Source organism: Camelus dromedarius, chromosome 20 (genome assembly GCF_036321535.1).
Source record: "Camelus dromedarius isolate mCamDro1 chromosome 20, mCamDro1.pat, whole genome shotgun sequence".
Classification (NCBI taxonomy): Eukaryota; Metazoa; Chordata; class Mammalia; order Artiodactyla; family Camelidae; genus Camelus; species Camelus dromedarius.
Window position 1 is genome coordinate 15,615,788 of NC_087455.1, and position 21,532 is coordinate 15,637,319.

The 21,532-nt window shown below is 33.3% G+C and overlaps 1 protein-coding gene across 1 annotated transcript in view; it reads right to left on the reverse strand.

Moving 5' to 3' along the window:
• The window catches only part of MTBP (MDM2 binding protein), a 57,606-nt gene that overhangs the window by 24,720 nt on the left and 11,354 nt on the right, over positions 1-21,532 (reverse strand). Inside the window, exons 8-13 of the mRNA XM_010990995.3 lie at positions 19,808-19,942; positions 17,906-18,000; positions 17,014-17,086; positions 12,581-12,698; positions 3,049-3,222; positions 1,230-1,337 (exon numbers count right to left, since the gene is read on the reverse strand). Of these exons, the coding sequence (XP_010989297.3) occupies positions 1,230-1,337; positions 3,049-3,222; positions 12,581-12,698; positions 17,014-17,086; positions 17,906-18,000; positions 19,808-19,942 (703 nt within the window). The remainder of the gene's footprint in view (positions 1-1,229; positions 1,338-3,048; positions 3,223-12,580; positions 12,699-17,013; positions 17,087-17,905; positions 18,001-19,807; positions 19,943-21,532) is intronic.

The following is a 21,532-nucleotide window of genomic DNA, read 5'->3' on the forward strand; positions in this document are numbered from 1 at the left end:
AAGGGTAAGGAAGAGAGGTGAAGACGAATGAGGGGGGAGACGTTGAAGGGAGTGAGTTATAAAGAGCTGCAGGATGCTTATGGTAAAGAATCCAGGCCTAAAGGGGATTTAGCAGGGCTAGAACAAAGTCAAGAAGTAAATAATACTAAGCTAGCTGATGTGTGAAATAAGGTTTTTTATCCACAAAAATAATACTATTTCAGCATTTATTTTTTCCTTTGGGTTAACAAGCACTACCTTTCATTGAAACTAATTTGCCTTTATAATTATATTTTCCTTGAGCTAATATCATTTTCATCGTTAAAAAAAAAATAAAAGATTCAAGGATTTCAAGACTACACAATTACCCTGGCTCTGTTCACCTGAAAAAGTAGGTAATTCTTACACGAGTAATTGAGACCAAGTATTCTAAAACCATTTTCCATTGACTAAAACAAGATACTGAATTCAAGATATTTTAAAAATGCTTTTAAAGAAAAGAATGGTGGTTTTCATTTTAGAATATATCTAGTTAATGATCTTTTTTTCTATATACAACTGAGGCCTCACAATTTGAATCAATTTCTTAGAAATTTCTGTATCAATTAGCTCAAAATAAGTCCATATTAGATACTGAGTGATGTTTTTTAAATGTTAAGACTGACAACCAAGTGAACATTTAGTAATAGAGGAAAAACCTTAAATAAAAAGTGTTAATTTCCTGAATAAAGAAAAAATCTATAAAGCCAACTTTACTCAGTATGTGAAATGTGCTTAGTGATTATTGATGGTTATGATTAAAGTCTAATAAGAATCATGTTCAAGTTAACATATTAATTTCTCTAGACTTGTATTTTCTATTTGCAGTCTCTATCCTCCTGTTACAGCCAAAAAAAAAAAAAAAAAAAAAAAAAGCAAAATTTTTTAAAGACGATTATATTAACCAGAACAATAAAACTTATGTATCTTTTGCAACATACAGCTAAAAATGAAGCGCAAAATTTTCTTGGACAAATATAATAAATATTAACAGGGATGTACAAATAAATAGGAATATTCTGAATCTAGTGGGAAAGAAGTTGCAGACAGACCTTTTCCACTCTACATCACCTCTATCAAGAATAGTTCTGCAAATGAATATTGTATCTAAAAGACAAAGTATATAAGAAAAAGTGTAAAAATTACAATGCATTAGGTTTGAACAAGTCAACATTCGTACAGTGGCATGAAAAGCACAAAAGGTTACTTACTCAAACATTCTGTCAAAGCCAAAGCCTGAACATTAGCTAACTGTTTCTCTCTCTGTATTAGTTGCTCTCCAGAGAAATGTGGAAGTGACAAGAAGTCAAAAGGAAAGTCTGAGAAACAGAAAAAAGTTAGTATTAAAAATGATTTTGTAACAACTAACACTCAGTTCTCAAGAAATGTGTTATAATTAAAAAAAATAAAAGTCAATTACTCATCATTCTTGATCTTGCATATTTCTAAGTAAATAATAACTGAGCTGCAGAAAATAAGCATAACTATTTTGCAGTTTCAACTTTGACCTGCTTCTTATGTTGAGGGAATTTAGGTAGCACAGCAGAATTCCCCCCACCATATTTCCTTCTACCTGTTCAGCTACTGAAACTCCTACACAAAACACAGAGTAGGGAGCTAGTCTCTAAAGATGGCCTCCCAGTGAACCACACTTCCTGCCTGTCACTGGCTGCGTAGTCCTTGCACAAGGAATCCAGTCTGGCCCTATGTAACCAATAAGGTATGGTAAAAGCGACAATGACTAGGTCATAGAAAGCTTTGCAGCTTCCTAGAACAACTGCTCTAAGAGAAGTCAACAACCATAGAAGAAATCAGACTCCTTGGAGACTATGATACCGTGAGGAAGCCCATATTGGCCAGGAGGACAGGGCATGTGAAGAGGAAGTCAGCTCTTATCTGTTCCAGCCATCCTAACCCAGGCACCAAACACATGGGTGAAGAGCTGTTTTACACACCAAGCCCTGTTAAGTCTTCAAATGACTGAAGCCCCAGCTGTGTGGGGCTGCAGCCATATGTGGGACTTCAAACCAGAAACATCCAACTAAGCCCAGTCAACCCACAGGACTATGAGACATACTAATAAAGTCGCTTTTAAGCTAAACTTGGAGTGATTTATCATACAGTGATTGATAACCAAAACATAGAGCTTGGAGAAGGGAAAAAAAAAGGGCAACAAAGTAGAAAAAGACACTTGAGAGAAAATAAATGAGAAATAAATTCTAGAAACATAATAGGTGTTCAAAGTGGAAAATACTAAAAATTTCCTATTTGGAATTGAAGGCTGACCCACTAGAAATTTTACTGGGTATGTAAGAGAGAAGAACAAATCTGACTCTATATTGGATCTGTTCTTTTGGCTTTAGCTCTGTGCCCTGCTTTCTAGGCTTAGTCTTGTTAGCTCTGCACCTTTTGTAAAAGAACGTTGCCTGTATCTTGAAATATACAGGAGAGCCTATTCTCAAGGCTTTGACCTTTGAGGATTTTAACACTTTTCCATTCATATAAAAATAACAATTTGCAGAATAGAAAATAAGTTTGTTTTGTTGGAGGTTTTACAGGTTTTACATGACCTGACCCGTGTAGACAGTTGCAAGCACAAAGGATTCCAAGAACAAAGAATTCCTACATCAAGAAGTTTGCAACAACCAACCTCCCCCCCCTTTTTTTTAGTATAAAAGGAGCTTGAATTCTGACTTGGAGAAGATGGTTCTCCAGGACATTAGTCTGCCATCTCCTTGATTTGCCGGTTTTCCGAATAAAGTTGCTTTTCCTTGCCCCAACACCTCATCTCCTGATTTACTGGCCTGTTGTGTGGCAAGCAGAATGAGTTTGGACTCGGTAACAGGTATAATGTAAAGGGGACTAAATCTCTGCACTCTAAATTGTCCAAAAATGTTAAAAACAAAGGTCAATTTACTGGAAGTGAAATGGAGTTTGGAGGAAACAAGTTCATTAAAAACTACATACGTTAACAACTTACACAAACAAATGTAAAAACACTTTGTTTTCCACCTAAAGTTAACAACTTACTCAGTTTGGTTTCTTCTGTCCTTGTTTTCATCTTCCCATGAATTAAACTGAGTGCAAATGAGCCATTGATCTGGTTGGCTGAGTGAATCAGTGTGGCTTTACACTTTCTGTTTTCACCACCTTGTAACAAGAGGTAATAGCTAGAACCCTCTCCTTTCACTTCGACATCTGGAACTAAACAGAAACAATTATCTTGTTAAGTGAGTGAAAACTCAGCCTGCAACATGGCAGAGTCATACATTTGATCCATAGGACATAATGACATTTCTGTTATTTTAAAACAAACTGTTACCCAATACATTTAGGGCAGTAGTTGTTCATTTAACTGAGAAAGCTGTTAAAGCAGAGAATCATAACAAAAATGATCCTCATGATATATATATATATAAAAAACTATGTGTACTTATGTGTACTCATTCATTAACTTTTTTTTCCAGTTCAATATATTTCTTTCTTTTTTTTTTTCATTCATTAACTTTTAATGTGGCTCCCTAGGGTTCCATTACATCTTTCCTATATATCCACACCCATTATGGATCAACTACCATTTCCAGCTTCTACTCCTTTAACATAGAATAACTGACCCCAGCAAGCACACGCAGCTCACCTGGTGGGAGCAGAAGTGTACAGATGTACCTAAGGATAGCTTTTGGTCCTTGCAATGTGCACCCATAATGTATTTCACAGAGGGACTGGACAGTATTCATTAATCTGGCATGCTAGTTACGTGAAGGTCAGTTAAGACAGTTTCTAGTGTATTTTAAAAACAAATCAAGTGAGAGTTATAGTGAAGGTCGAAGAAGAACTGTGAAGCCTTTGAAATTTAAAAATAGAAATAGAATCCTTTTTGCTGAAGATGGTGAATTGAACATAAGCATTTATTTTCACTATCTCCTGAAATTCCATAAAATGAGAATAGATTTTAAAATAGCATAGAACTACAAGAATCAATATCTGAGAGAAGGGACAAAAGCAGCTAAACTCGGAAAGCAGGAAAACGGATAAACAATCGGTAACAGACACCTTTATCTCTCAACTGCTAAGGAAGCTGAGAAAAACAACACAGAAAGCTTAGAAACAGCGTTAACTTCTACTGCAACCCCCAAGAGACTCCGGGATGGTACTGGAAGCAAAATGAAGGTGAAACAGGAAAAAAGGGTGAAAATCTGTTTGAGAAGCAGTTTGATTTCCTGACCCCTCTTTATTCTATTCAGGCAAATGATCTGTCCTTTCCCCAGCTCAGAAGACTAGTGATTATTCTCTGGAGAAAGCAAAACAAAAAATCTCTGGCCTGGGAGATATAAAATAGAGCTTAGGGTTGGAGTTGATTATCAGTGTGTTAAGTGAAAGCTTGTGTATACTGGATATTGAGGCCCTTTACCCTTCTTTGCCTACATAACTTTCAGAATTCTGGAAGCCAGATAGTAGAATTGAGCCATCTTTTGGAAATACAGTCAGAACCAGAGGAAAGACAAAAGAAACCCAACATTGAGGTCACCTAATGTCTCAGTGAGATCACCTTAAAATGAAGATCGCAGTCAACAAGCTCCAACCATGCACTCAGATTTTCTAATCAGCTCTCTCACACCCTCTCTTAAATGTGAAGGGGCAACCAAACATTATGGGACCACAGGGAAAGTCTCTAGTATGAAAACCATACACCAAAATAAGCAAGCAAACAAACAAAAATGACTTGTAGGGAAACAAAGAATATGCAGCAAAAAGAAATCACAAAAACAAAACAAACAACAAACAAATCAGATCACTAAACTCCTCAGAGAAGAGAAGATATTGCATTCATTAAGTAAGAATAGACATTATAAGAACATTAAATAGGAAAAAGCTTATGGAAATTAAAATTAAGAAAACAGAAATACATAGTTTAACTTCAAGGAAGGGTACACTATAAAGTTTAGTGAATCTATCAGAAAACAGAGTAAAATATCACCAATAGTGATTCAAACAAGTTTGTGAGATAACTAAACAAGTATATTATCCTCATTTTCAAGCCAAGGAATTAAAGGCCTAAAGTTGTGATTCTTAATCCTTTTTCTGCCTCAAAGCATCTGAAGGACTTTCAGAAACAGTCGCTTTCTAGAGTAGAGTCGAAGGGAGCCCACCTAGGGCAGAGGTTCTCAATCCTGGACGCACATTTGAAACACTTGGGTGCTTTTACAAACTATCGATGCCCTGGTTTCCTCCCCAGAGATTTGTATTAATTTTCTTCAGCTTGACTTTCTTTCCTAATTGTCAAGGCTATTCTAATGTGAGCTGGTGTTAGGAAGTACTGAACAATGGGTAGAAACAAAACTCTGCATTTAGATCTAAGAGCCTTTAGGGTATTCTTAACAACAAAAATTTTTAATGAGGTATAATTTACATACATATATCAGAATCAAAGTCTGATTAATTTAAGGAGATTATACAATTGTTCATCCATCATTATAATTCAGTTTTGAAAACTTCCATTATCTCTTTGTAGTCAATCCCCCTTAGACAACTATTGATCTGCTTTCTGGTCTACCTTTTATAGAACTTTCACATAAATAAAATCATGTACTAGTCTTCTAAGCCTGACTTTATAATCTTAGTATATTTAGGTATACCCAAAACTTTTCATGTCTTTTTACTACTGAGGAGTATTCCATTATGTGGACGAAACCGACCACGTTCATCTATCTGCCAGTTGATGGATATTTTCATAGTTTCCAATTCTTAGCTATTACGAATATTGCTTTTATAAACAGTTGCTTGCAAGCATTTGTGTGAACATATGTTCTCATTTCTCTTGGATAAATACCTAGGAATGGAAGTACTGAGTTGCAGAGTTAAGTATAAGTAACTACCAAACTGTTTTCCATAGTGGCTGTACCATCTTGGATCCCCACCAACGATGTGTGTGACCTGCGGTTTCTCCACCTCCTGATCAACATTTGATAGTCACTGTTTTTAATAACACCCATTCCAGAGAGTTATTACAGAATCACATTGTGGTTTTAATTTTCATGTCCCAAAAGATTAATGATGTTGAGCGTCTTTCATGTACTTTAGTAGCTCTTCACGTGTCTTTAGAGAAATGTGTATTCAAGTCTCCTATCCACTTATTAATTGGGTTGTCTCCTTACTATTGAGTTGTAAGAATTTCTTTATGTATCTGTCCCTTGTAAGATATGATTAGAACTATATTCTCTTAGTCAGTAGCCTTTAAAATTTTTTTTTCTTAACAGAAACTTTCAAAAAGTGGACATTTTACATTTTGGTGAATTTATAGTTTTTTTTTCTTTCCATAGATCTTCCTTTTGGTGTTATGTTTCCTTACAAAGGTTTTGTAGTTTTAGTGCTTACGTTTAGGTATATGATGCATTTTGAGTTAATTTTTACATTAAGAAAAAAGTCTAAAAATCATACCTATTATATACATACATACATATAAATGAGTTTGTAGATATCCAATTTTTCCAGCACTGTGTTAAAGAGACTATCCTTTTCCCACTGGCATCTTTGTCTCTATTCTCCTGATATATGTGTAATCTTAGTCCAATACCACACTGTCTTGATCACTGCGGCTTTATAATAAGTTGTGAATCAGGTAATATAAGTTCTCAAGAACTTGTTCTTCCTTTTCAAAATTGTTTTGGCCATTCTAGATCCTTTGCAATTTCATACAAATATAGTATCAGTTTGTCGATATCTGTGAAAAGTCCTCCTGGGATTTCATTAGAGATTAGATTGAATCTATAGGTCAGTTTGAGGGGAAGTACCATCTTAATAATACTGAATTTTCTAATCTATGAACATGGTGTACCTTCTATTTCCTTGTATCTTCTTTAATTACTCTCAGTAATGTTCTGTAGTTTTCAGGGCACAGGTCTTGCACTTCTTGTTAGATATAATCCTCATTATTTTATTCATTGTTTCCTGGTCTAATTTCCTTCCATCTACCTAACTTGGATTTAGTCTTCTAGCTTTTTGAGGTTGACGTTTAGATTATCAATTTTAGATCTTACTTCCATCCTAAGATAAGCATCAAAAATCCTTTTACAGCATTAGCTGCTTTCCATAAATGTAATATGTTTGTTTCTATTTTTATTCAGTTAAAATTATTTTTTAAATGTGACCTATGGGCTCTTAGAGGTGTGTTACTTAATTTCCAAAGATTTAAGGTATTTCTCAGATTTCCTTCTGTTGTTGATTTCTAATTTAAGTCCACTGTACCTGGAGAACATACTGTATATTTATTTCTATCCTATAAATTTATTGAGCCTTGTTTAATGGCCTAACATGTATATGGTCTATCCTGAAGAATGTTGCATATGTGCTTGAAGAAAGTAAGTATGTTGCTGAATGTTTAATAAAAGTTAATATAGTAAAGCTAGCTGACTGTTTTCACTACTGAATTCCTAGCACCTAGAATAATGCCCTGAACACAACAGGCACACAATAAATATAAATATTTGCCGACTAAAAGAATACTTTGTCTCTGCCACTGAAATCTTTTTCAAAATATTCCAAATCCTTTACCTTTGCTTAAGATCGAAAGCATTTATCGATCAGTTACACTGTCATTTTAACCTTAATAGTTTCAGCTCACTAGCTTGAAACACTTTTATCACACTGATTTAGTATGAAGAAAGCACATGCTTCCTCAATTCAAAACACTTCATTAGTCCTTATTAACACTTTTTTTTTCCCCAAGAGTACCTTTAAATTTTTTCCTTTCAAAAGAAATTTTAATTTTTAAAAAATAAGGCAACAGTAGAATTCAGGATTGTAAAAAGATCATGGATGATCGGTAGATAGATGCGTTCAGACTTGGATGGAAATTCTGATTTTACTCTGGGCATTAGAGAAATTTCTTAATTTCTCTGTACTTCAGCTTTTTCATTTGTATATAAAGTTAGGCAATGATCAACATCCAATTTTTTGACAATTTCATAAAACTTCTCTGTGAACATATAGTGAGCTAGGCTCTTTTCATTATATAACTGGCTTTTTCAATACAAGTTTTAAATATAGAAGCCTTTCTTCAGAAATGTAATAGGGTGTAGTTTATTGCATTTGTTCACACAGTTCTTTTGCATTTTTCCCAGTACCATAATACTTTCTGGGTATTTCACTGAAAATGACTTCTAAAAATCATTCTTTTGCTACTTTTAATCTAAGCATATTTCAAATTGGGCATTAGCTTTCTATTTTAGGTCAAATCATATAAAATTGCTGATATTTAAAGTTTTTTGATATACAAATACAGCAACACCATATTGTTCAAACTAATATATACGTATGTATTTTATTTCATATGTTAAACCTAAGGAACTGATAAAAACTGGGACACAAATTTTGGTTCACACTGCATGGACAGAGACATTCAGAGGCTTTCTTTACTCTTCCAGATAGCAATTACTAATTGGAAATATATTATATATTTCACTCATCTAACAAATATTTTTGAGTACCTATTAAGTGTCAGGCACTATTCCAGGCACTTGAGAATAAAGTAATGAATTAAAGTAAAAAAACTTCATCTTATCTCTTTTAACTTCTAATGAGAGAAACAGACACACATTTTAGTATATTAGATGGTGACAAGTACTAAGGAGAAAAAAATAAAGCTGGGAAGATGGAGATAATGTCAGGAGATGAGTCTATTTGCAATTTTAAATGGGATGGCAAAAATAAGGTCCTAAATGAGAAAATGAATTTGGAGTAAAGGCCCCCCAAAATTGAAAGACTTAGCCATATGGCTATCCAGGGTAACTGAACCTGCTACCTCCACTATCATGCAAGCTCCCCAAGACAAGTTCTTTGTTCAATTAATTTACCGCTGGTTCAGAATGTAAAGTAGTGCCTAGTGGATTGTAGGTATTCAATAAAATTATCTGTTGAAAAACTGAATATTTCATGCATATACAAACAAATATGTATAAATGCTTATGTTCACACACTTTGAGTTGTTTGTACCACAAATGATGGCATAACAACCTTTGCACACCTTGTTTTGTTCATGTAATATCTCTTGGGGATTCTTTCTAGTTAGTTGCTACTAAATACAATGTTATAATAAGTAAAACTTACAGTTCCTTTTCAATATCTACTTTCTATGTTACAGTATAAATTCCAGGAGAGGAGGAGTCAACTCTGTCTTGCCCACTACCAATCCCCAGAGTGTAGTACCATGCCTGATATATAGTATCTACTCAACCTACAAAAAAATGAATGAAAGGTATGACTGAATGAATGAATAACAAGATCATAAAGGCATAAAATCAGGGAATAGTTTTAGGAAACAGTATAAAGTTTAGTTTGGAAGACACGAGACATGTAAGGCAACAGCACAGAACAGGTGGGCATAATGCAGTAGGTTATGGAGAAACAGTTTTGATTTAGAGGGCTGATCCGATAGGTAATATCATATTTGGTAGTGAGAGAGGCTTCTGATAGTGGTGCTATGAATGGGACATGACATTTTCCTATGTAAGGGCTATCAAAACTTTTATACTAGCTAAAACTTGGCTACTCCTTTTATAAAAGAAGTACTGTCAAGAGGACAAATAATTTCCCCTACAGAAAGGATTATGGATAGACTAGAACTTAATAATCAACTGTCCAATTTGATTGCTTCTACCTGTAAGATAAAACAAGAAAGAAGTACTGTAAAGTGTCAGCTTAATCAGCTCTTAATGATACAGCCTAATCAGTAATCAAAAATCTGGCTTCGAAGACTGCCATGTGATACATGTATAATTATTATTTAGAAGTTACCAATATTAATCCCCAAATTTCAAGAGGTAATAATTTTAAAAAAATCAAATCAAGCCACATGATAAGGTATTTTCTTAAGTTGCAATGAAAATTATGGAAAAAAACCTAAGTAAATTCTAAATCAATAAATTATCTTGGAAAAGATTACAGGAGGAAAAATAATGGGCTGTCCAGAATATACTCAAGTTTAGTTTGATGTTACTATTCAATTCATATTAGTAAGTCTTAAATGTATGTGATGTTGAGAAATGGATAAATATTACCCCATGATATCACGTAGTATAGTGAAAAGAGTCTACTGCCAACTAGTAAATCTATTTCTGGTTTTGTCTTAACATCTGCCAAAATCAGCAGGTACACACTTATTCCCTATGAGTTGAGAAGAGTTAAAGCTGCATTTCTTCTTTAAATAGTACAGTGCAATAAGCTACATTAACAATGTCTCTTCCTCCAGGAAGTCTTCCTGAACTCTTAAGGTTAGTTAGGTCATACACTTTGGAAGTATCCTCCATTTCACTTTCACCCAGCCGGCTAAACAAATTGCTAATGATTTTTCAAAGTACCTTCCTCACTTGACCATAAATTTCACAAAAAGGACCATGCATCTACTTCCCCAAGTGTAAGAATGCAGTTTGACTCCCCTTTATTTCCCATACTTTGCACCATATTCTGTATCATGCAATAAATGGTATTTTGATGTCAATGTTAATGATTATAACTCTTTAGGGTCTTCCAACTACCATTTACTAAGTCATTTTCTAACTTTCCTTCCACTTTACCTTAAATTCAGGTATTTCTAAAAGACTTATCTTTGGCTCTCTTCTCTAGCCATGTTGCCTGTGTGTGTGTGTGTGTGTGTGTGTTACTCACTCCTAAGGCTTCCACTATTACCTTTAAATGCCCACTGTAGGCTTTTATAATGGTGGCTTTCCAGTATTCAGACCCTCGTACAGTCCCCTCCCTCTTGAATCTGGGCCATTCTTGTGAGTAGTTTTAAATAAAAGAACAGAGCATTAGTGACACTTGGCCGGTTCTGGGACAAAACCTTAAAACATCCTAGCAGCCTCAATTTTTGTATGTTTTGGAATCTTGGGTCATCATGTAAAAATTCTAGCTAACCTGCTACAGAGGTCACATGAGGAAAGCAAGTGGTAAGGAAATGGCATTGACATGACATGGGGAGAGAAAGATAGCTGCCCTGCTCCCATCTGAGCCCAACCTCCAAACGATCCACGAGCTCAGTGCAGACACATATCAATGACCACTGGTAAGATGGGTAGAAGAACCGCCCAGCTGAACCCAGCTCAAACTACAGAAGTATGAGCAAATAAAGTGTTTGTTTTTTAAGCCACTTAGTTTTAGGGTAGTTCGTTATAGAACAGATTTTAAAAAGAGCAGGTAATCTAAAAATCTAAATCTCCTGCCCTGACCACTCTGTAGAGAGAAAGATCTAAACTTCAAACTTTAGACTTATATTTCCATATAGATACTATCTTCATTTCAAATTCTATTTCCTAGAAAGTACTGTGTAAGCCTCTGACTTTAAAATTGTATTCCTCAGAATTCTAGGGCTCTAGAGTATTTCTGGAGAATTCTTTTAGAACAATCCAAGTAGATATGTTTCAATTCTAGTTCTTAGTCCCACCATATCATGGGTCATTAAAAACTAACTATGAGCTCAAATTAATTTAAACAGACTATTTTCCAATTAAAACAAAAACACACTGAAGCAAAGTACAAAGGAACACACTTTAGCTATGTGCCTTTAGCCAAGTAACTTTAACATTTATATAACTATTTTTTTAGTTGAAGTATAGTTAATTTACAATGTTGTGTTAGTTTCAGATGTACAGCAAAGTGATTCAGTTATACATATATACATATGTATATATATATATTCATTTTCAGATTCTTTTTCATTATAGGTATTACAAGATATTGAATATTATTCCTTGTGCTATACAGTAGATCCTTGTTATTTATCTATTTATTTATAGTAATGTGTATATGTTAATCCCAAACACCTAATTTATCCCTCCGCCTAACCCCCCGGTAACTTTAACATTTTGACCCACAATTACTCCATGAAATATCAGAGTTTAGATTTAAGAAATCTGATTTTATAACAGAAACGAATGGCATCTTGGATGTAACAGATTATTAGAGAGGCGACACAGGGCAGTGCTTTAGAGCACACTGTCTGGGTTCAAGTCCTTGGAGAAGCTGCAGAGCTATTGATTGGCAGGGACAGGATTTGAACCAAGCCTCTGCCAATTAATAGCTCTGTAACTTCTCCAAGTCACAATTTCCTCATCTGTTAAATGAGTATAAATGTTTATAAGGTTATTATAAAAATTAAATGAATCAAGATTTCTAAAGTATTCAGAACATACAAAAAGTTGTTAAATAAATTCTACTAATTTCTTCAGAAAATTTTAATCACAAGTTTGTTTTTAATATACTATACAATAAATTAACCACTTCAATTATATACATTTTATTCCTGAAATGTCTCTAAGAAACTCATCTTCAATACAATTAGTCATGTAATTAACCAAAATTTCTGCCTTATACTGAATGAATAAGGCTGTATATACTTTATGCTGCAGTAGGCTGTTAGACACACAAAAAACTCTTAAAATGAAGTGGGTTTTTTTAAATCAGTAGTAATAAATATTATATTTTCTCATAAAGAAATGTTATCTCCATTTAAATTTGATAAATATACTATTTATGTTGCACCATTAAAACTTAAAAATTTACTACTTACCACTGATTGTCTTAGGCTTTTTAGCCATATATTCCTTCCATTTTCTTGAACTGAGTTGGTTGGGAGGTGGAGGAAGTATGCTACTAACGGTACATGGTAATACAAAAAGAGCACCAATCTGGATGAAACAGAACAGACTTTCAGTGAAATATGAAATCAACTCCAAAACAGTGTCACCTGATAATTTTCCATTCATATTTCACCTACACAACATGATTTAGTAACGCCCTTTCTCAAGAATTCCACTACAAAAACTAAAAAAAAAAAAGCTGCCCAACCTCTACTAGAAGAAAACAAAAAGCCCAAAACAGAGAAAGGTATTCAAAGCTACAGATACCCCTTTTCCTTCCACTGAGTTGTGTTATCCCTGAAAACCTTATTCACAATATTTGACTTGAGTTGAGGTTGTGGGTGCAATTTCTTTGTATACGTGCAAATCAATGAAGGCCATGAATTCTATCCTCAAACATTTTGTCATATTTAGCCAGAATTTTACAACCTTTTGGCTGGATGGATGATTATTCTGGCTTCAAAATTAGAATCTAAAGGCAATTTCAAAACTTCTGCTCCTAGATATCAGAGATTTAATGCCACTAGGTATAAAATTCAGAGAAACCATGAATCATATGCCAGAAAACAAACAGCAGCTTCTAACTGATTTATGAGCAAACTCAACTTATTCATCTTTGTATTCCCAGGGCTGAGCACACAGATGTTTATTAAATATTTGTTCCCTAAAAACCACTGAATATATTTAGGTAAATTCTCAGTTTCATTAAGCACTGAATAAAACAAACTGCAACTCTGAAAGCTGTGTTTTGCCTGTTCTTTTAGAAATGTAAGTTATAAAATCAGCACATTCCAATAAATATAAATATATTTTTAACTATGGGGAGATTTAGACAGGGCATTTACTATAGATCTCAAATCTAATGCAAAAATCATTTTTAATTGTCCTATGTAGACAGAAGGGTTACATGAGATACATGACAAAATTAATGAATACTTTTAATTGTTATTTATTATTGTTACTATGTATTCCTAACTAACAGATATAAAAATAAGTCTATTAGGACTAAATTAAGGAGGGTAAAATTAAATATGCTTATTTTTCTTTATTATTATAGCCATAAACTTTTTTATTTTAAGTCAAATGTACTTCACACAGTCAAGCATTAGACATTAAAAAATATTTAGCAATGGAAAATAATCATTAACTATAAAAGATATATGTTTAATTTTCTAAGTTCTTCCTTCTTGCATAAATAAGACTTCTTAGTCGAAAAATGCATGACAAAATTGTCTGGCCCAAAGGGTAGACAAAGCCATAATGTGAGTATAGCAGACTAGGGCCCACTTACAGCTTAACAATTATATAACTGTTATAATTAGTTACAGCTAACAATGTGGAGTTGCTAAATGAAGTTCTATGCATAACTCATAGCCTGATATAAATTTGCCCTGACCCATCAGCCAAAGAAGTGACCACCTTTCTGAGACAGCCTATTTTTGATTAAACATTTGCTACAAATATGAAAATAAGCATTTCTAAATCCCATAAACTGTAAGTGCCTACAAAATAAATTAATGTCAATTGTTTATACTACATTCACAACAAACTTGGATTCTGATAACTCGTTCTCACATACATATTAATCATTAGATATACTGAGAGACTTGAGGATGATCCTTTTAGGTTAACATTCTATTCCAGTATTTAAAAGCCAAATAACATTTCAAACCCAAGTTTCAAATCCTGAATCTTTTCAACAGGCAAACCCCAAACAAGCAGGCATTATGGCAATCATGCTTTTAGCCTTATAAACTCTCCTTTTTAAAACAAAATATTCCCTGGCCATATGATTACTAGATATCATGATTCCCTAACAATCTTATCTTGTCTTTTTCTACTCTAAGTTTTCCTCTAAAAGGCTTTAATTTTTATTCTGGGGCTAATCAAACATTTTTTTAAGTTCAAAAGTTGACTTAAGATCACATAAATCACTAGAATGTAAGCAATATGGCAGCCTCCCAAAGAGGGACCCTGTGCACTGTATTCTCTCCAATACCTGCAACAAGCAACTGACAGGCAGTCCAAAAAAGAAAAAAAAAAGTGAATAAGTAAATGAAAACCACGTTATAAAGCACTAGAATTCAAGGAATTAGCATACAATTCAAAACAAATTTTTTCAAAAATGTAAAAGATTAATTATGACCCAATGTAAAAGGAAAACAAACCACTTCCCGTTTAGAGATACATTAGACAAATTACATAATATATGTTTCCAAAAATTATCCCTTTTGTTGCATTAAAGTAGAAACATATTTAAAGTTCCATTTATTTGTCCCTGACTGATAAAGTATAATCGAATAGTTTATAGTCATTGTCCAAGAAGCCATAAAAATGACCATCTAATACAACAAAATTAAAATAAAACAATTGAAAATATGGCATTAATAGATATCAATAGTTTAGCTTGCTTGTAGGATTAGTGTTGCCTATCATCAATAGCTAGATGGATCAAGAATTATTTTGTACCTGTGTTAATCAAAGTATATGTCTGATTTTGACTTGAAACGTTACCTATAAAACTAATTCCAAAAAATGTCATACCTTCAAAATATCTAGAGGATAACTAGTGCTTTACGCACTTCAGGACATTTTTCATACATGTGTGTCTATGATCTGAGCCACATAAACTTCAAAGACAACACGAATTAGTTAGCAGCCATTATTTATATCATACTTTACAGTTTAGAGAATATGTTCCTATTTGGTTTTCATTACAACTTTTTGAAGTAGGTAAAACAGGAATTTTTACTTCCATCTTACAATTTAAAAAGTTATAAACCAGTGAGTGACAGAGCTAGGACTTAAACCAAAGTTTTCTAAAGTATATGTTATTTCACTCAAGACTTTCTACTCTATCATGTTCCCTCCCTCCCATATTTGATAACATAGGTGAGATGAATAATGATAAACGATATTCTCATGTCCAAGACAGGGAAACATAGTGAACTGCTTAGCTACTTGGGTTAAAATAGGAACAGAGGTTTTTTTTTTTTATTATTCTTAGTGCTTTTTTTGTTTTCTTTTTTCTGTCTTTTCGTTCAACTATACCACTTCACAAGACTTTTATGTTCATATTTCCATAGAAATGCATGATCTTATTAATCTGTCTAAAGTAGACCCTCCACCCTATTTCCCTATCTTAGCCTGCTTATTTTCTTCATAGCTCTTATTTATTTTCTATTTTTCCCGCCAAATGGAAGTTCTACAAGGACAGTCTTCATCTGTACCACGCATCACTGGGTCCTTAATATCTAATACAGTGTACAAGGTAGAGCTAATGTTGGATAAATAATAAAAGATAAACTTTAAAATTTCACAATGTAGCACATTAGGTGTTCTTTAGAGGTGAAAACACAGGCTAATATCATCTTCAGTCTGTTATTTTTAAAGGCCATTTCATCAAATAAATACTTTGATGCACCATTCAAAAATATTAATTACACAGAAAAAAGAGGCAGGAAGTCAAAATTTTAAGTCACTGTATAGTCAAGCATCTTACGGCCCAAATCATATTTCCATTACTATATCAATTTTCTAAGAGAACTATAACCAAGATTTGATTATAGTGCCATGGGGAAACTACAAGTATAACAATCATTTTTCTCCCTGCAGGACTATTTGATAATAGAGTCCTTGTTGAAACAATAAGAAAGTGTTATATAAATATTGCCAACAAACATTTTGTACATTAAAAATTGTTTTCATTGAAACATTGTAGTTAGACAAATAACCAGAAAGTAACTTTCAGTTTTTCCTATTAAAAATTGTACTTGACTTCGGATAATTCCACTTAAAGTTCTCTATGTTGTAGTTAAAATTTTTTAAATATAACAATTTTATCATATGATTATATACGTTTCATATACATAAAACTACTGAAATAGATAAAAAATCTTCTAAACATCACCAGGGTTAAAAAAGAAAAACTGAAAACTCATAAACAAAAATTCAATGAAGCTTTAGACATTTTTCTCACTTCCATCTACCCATCCTACCATTAAAAAGATAATGCAAGTATATAAATATCTTTTCACAGAATTGAAATCAGATGTGAAAGGAGTAGGTTAACAATAATCTAATGTGTTCTAAAATTTTAAAATGTTAAATCAATTACCAGCCATGAAGTTTATTTCTGAAAATCTCTTCTAAAAACAAAATACCCCTTCATGTTTGCAGAGGACTTCGGAGTTATCATGAAAAGTTGAAAGTATCTTAATATGAATGAGGAACAAATTATATGTTATGTTAAAGAAACCAAATCATCACACAAAAACAGATAAAAAAATACATTTCCTTTTCTCACACATTTGTAAATGTCAAGTTAAAAACAAAACAAACAAACAAACAAAGCCTTCTATACCTTGCCACACAGAGAAGAAATCTGCTCCAGCATTAACTTGGAATTCTGTTTGGTATTATTTTTTGTCAATCCTCTGTACTAAGGAGTTAAAGAAATAATGGACTGGAACTGTCAAGTAATTCTATTCCCTAAAATAAGTTTGCTTCTCCAATTCACAAGATGTCTAAATTCATGTTAAAAATTTTGACTGTAGGAACTCACTCCTTCCCTTAATGACAATTATTTTTCTGATTCTGAAAATACACCAAGAAAGAGTGCTAGTACGAACAGCATTACTATAAACTATTAGAACAAGAGATTTGTGAAAACTGTGGCTTCTGAACAAAAATTCAAGAACACTGAGCTAGTGTTTCATTCCTGGCCAATTAACAAATTCTTTTCATACAAAATGTTCCGTTCTTAGGTGTATTCCTAAAACTTCTTAGCTGAATCTTCCTAAAAGAGAGTTTAAAATATGTCGAATATTTGCAGATATATGTGATAGCATTCACGTTTACTTAAGTATTTATAAAGATACAGTGGAATAGTGCTTATATACCCATCCTGCCAAAGGCAAGAGAAACATCTGGACATTTCAGTAGTACATCAATGATTCTGTTTTTCTTCACAGATTCCCAACATTTCTCCCTCCTCCCTACCTCATAAGCAAGGAGTTACAATGCCAGGAAGTCTTCTGCGTATTTTAAAAGCATAAATATAGTACTCGAAGGAGGAATTTTTTTTGCAAGTTGTAGAACTTCTTTTAAAATTATGGCAATAAAAAGTATACTGATGTTATAAAAAAAAGAAAAACAACAACAAGATGGCCATGTTTAAATGTGGTGGAACCAGGAAACATTCTACCCGACACAGGAAACATAACCTATAACAAACATGTAAATAAAAAGGATACAACTCAAATTCAATGTCCGACATATAGCAGGAGGGTAGATCTGTTAACTTTATCATCTGCACAAATTCTAAAGCAGGGCCATAATAATGAAAAACCTGGAATAGAAATTAAAGTTATGTAATATGTTAAATACTATAAATAAAAGTGAAGAAATTAGTGACCAGGATTTACATCTTTAAAATGGGTCTTAAAAAGCAGGTGTTTACATATCATGTAAGCCAGACTTAATCCTCTATAGCAGACAAGAATTTCTCCCATTTCAATTCTAACTTTCAGAGCAGAGAGACAGACATGGAGATTTCTCAGTAACTGGAAAGTTTTAACAGGGAGAAAATAAATGCAGAAAGAGGCAAACAGCAAAGGGAAGAGTTCTCAACTTCCCCTGCTTATTTTTAGCAAGACAGGCAGATGAGCCAAGAGGCTAGGATGTTGAAGAGGGTTTGCAAAACTGAGAAAGAGAAAGAAAAAACACTCCAAGATGAACTCTGACTGGCATGCTGAGATATAATTTAAAAAAAAAAAAATCCTTGGAGAAAATACTGAAATAACTAGAGAGAGAACTGGTGAAGCCAAGAGTGATAATTAACAAAGAAAGTTCCACTCAGAGAAATAAAATTCAGTATTTCTTTGGATAGTCTAAGAGTAAGCTAGTGAAGAAGGTATTTCAACAGTTAGGCCAACAGTAATTTGTGAGAAGGGCAAAGAAAAGCAAACACATCTTCAAATGACACAAAGTTTTAAACTTGTAGAAAGTTGAGTAATTTCACCATATAAAATTACATGTATGTATGTTAGTCTGTATACACACATAAATACACAACACAGAGTGTGCACACATATGTATGTATGCATGCATGCATTTCTGTGTACATCATAGATAGAGAGAGACTTATATTAATTAAAGAGGTTGAACCCTAGATTTCTCTTCGATAGCAGCAAAAATTAGATACATTATTCATATGTGAATGTTGCACTACCAAAGAAGAGAAATTGAGGTCATCAATCTTATGATTATAATCTTTAGAAAAGAATTTAATATTCTTATGAAAGATGATGGCCATGGTAAGTCACTTAAAGTAAGCAATTCTGAACAACCATTAGGAAATGTGTCAACGTCAGAAATACACCTTTCATACCACCTTTTATTCAGAAAATATTACCCATGAGACACCCTGGTGACTGTATGACTGCAATGTTTTGTATGTTCTTGAAATACGTCTTTTAGAGTGAATTTAAGTGCTTCAATACGAATACTTCTTCTTATGCTATTTTTCCAATGTGGGAAAAAAAACCAACTAAATCTTTTTTAATTATTATATTTTATAATTACTTGCATTTTAAGAATCTACCTGTGGAGATATGGGAGAAGAATTAATACCTCTCAAACTGTGAATGAAGCAAATACAAGGCACTATGTCAGATGCTAACCTCTTACTACATTTAATCCTCACAACTTTGTAAGATAAGTGTTTATTACTGTCTCCATTTCACAGATGAGTTAATCAATCTACCCAAGGTGACAATACCTCATGGGTGGCAAAGTCAGTCTCAAACCCAGGTTACTTAACATCAAAGCCTGTTCTCTTTCTACTATGTGATACTCCCTCCAAACTGAACCTTAAAATAAGTCACATAGTAAAGCCCAAACCAAAGGTGGTTTCATGACTATACTGATCTAAAGTTAGGTTCATTTCATTTTGAAAATAATCTAAAACTGATAATTTTGCCAACATTCAATGCTGACAACACAGTGTAATTTAAGTACTTAATTATAATAAAAATTATGCAAGTGAGCACGCTTAGGAACATATATTAGTAATGTTAATTGAAGAGTCAAACATATCTTATAGGAATAAAATATTCATGAATCGATGATTGCAAAAAAAATTAAACATAGATTACCTTTGGCAAAATATTCTTATCCTTTGATGGTATTATCTTTTTGTCAAGAAAGCAAGTTTTTAAATTAGATGTACTAAAATTCTTAGGCGTGACTCCCTTTAAACAAAATTCAGGAAAGCTAATTTCACATCCAAACTGAAAAGAAACCAAGAGAACAGTCACAGACATCATGAATTAAGTTACAAAGATTAACACATGTTATTGCAACATAAAAGTTGAAAGGAAAACCATAGGTAAATTTATTTTGGATTCCTCAACTCAAAATGCAGTTCTTCCATTTATGTACACATCATTCATATTTCAACTTACACATGAATTTTTCATGAAAAGCTCTCCTCGGCCTTTTGCTAGCCCACTAGAGCATATTAAGCCCATTCTCTGCAACCACAGAACTAAACAATCCCCTTTACACATGTTTATTCAGTACCTGCTTCCTAGCAGTCTGTAAGTTCTGTGAAAATAGAACTCGTTTGTCTCATTCACCACTAGATCCTTAGGAAAGTGCCCCACCCAGTTTGCTTTCAACATAAGTTGTTGATAAAAAGATCAATTCCTGCAGAAGCAGTAATAGTAGGGGCACTAATAGTAATGGTAACAACAATGAAAGCTGACACTTACTCAGTGGTTAGTTTGTGCTTTAAATAATTAAAACCTCATAAAAATCTGTGAGGTAGAGGCAGCTATTACACCCATCTTACAGATGAAGGTAACTCTGGCACCAAGAGGCTAAACATTATCTAACATGTCACACAGAATTAGCAAGAAATAGAACTGGGATTTGAACGCAGACCATCTAACCCTAGAATCTATGTCCTTAATCACTATAATGTACTTAGGCTAAAAGCTATTCTCTACCAAAAAAAAGTGATTTCAAGTTTTAAATGTAGTCTGTGGCGATATGGACATTTAATTTCCCATTCATAAAAGAATAAAAGAATCACAGAACTCTGCCATTATTGGTCTGTATGTGGAGATGCAGTTTCAAAAAAATGTCTACAAAGGCAATTCTCCCAGCTAATTATATCCTGCATTCTTCTAGTAGGCTATAAGGTTTATTTACACTAAAACCACTTGCAGAGAAGGTTTATATGCAGATTTAACTTGCCCAAGATAAGGAAGAACCAGTATGCAAATCACCAAGAAGGGCCCAGCCACATTAATTCCTGTTGTCTTATTAGAGATTTTATTAAATCATAATTAAGGATGAATTGAAAAGGGAAAAAAAAAAAGTCTAGAAATTAGTGCAATAAAATAGGAATGCAAGGTCCTACTCACGCTCCCAGTGAACAAATACTAAGCAACTTTATTTTAGTTTTGCCTATAGACAGAAATACATCAAATACAAGGAACATTTATTTCAACATGAACACAACTTACAAAAACCACTGAACATACTTATTCACACTAAGAGGTCCCAAAATAGAATGGGAGCCTCACAGAAATTTAAGATTAGAGGGGTTCCACTAATCTAATATTCTCATCTTATAGTTGAGAAATCTGAGGTCTAGTAAGGTTAAAAACAAATTGTTCAAATCAGCTGGTTAGTAGAAAGCAGAAGTCACTTAAGGTGGTATCATAGGCAAGAAAAAAAAATGTTCTGCGTTTTCCAGTAGTTTACACATGCAATGAAATAAAGCAGCTTGGATAAACACGAACTTAACTAATGTCAGATTCTATGTTTTAAAAGAATGTTACATTCTAGAACTGCAGAGTGCAAAACAATCA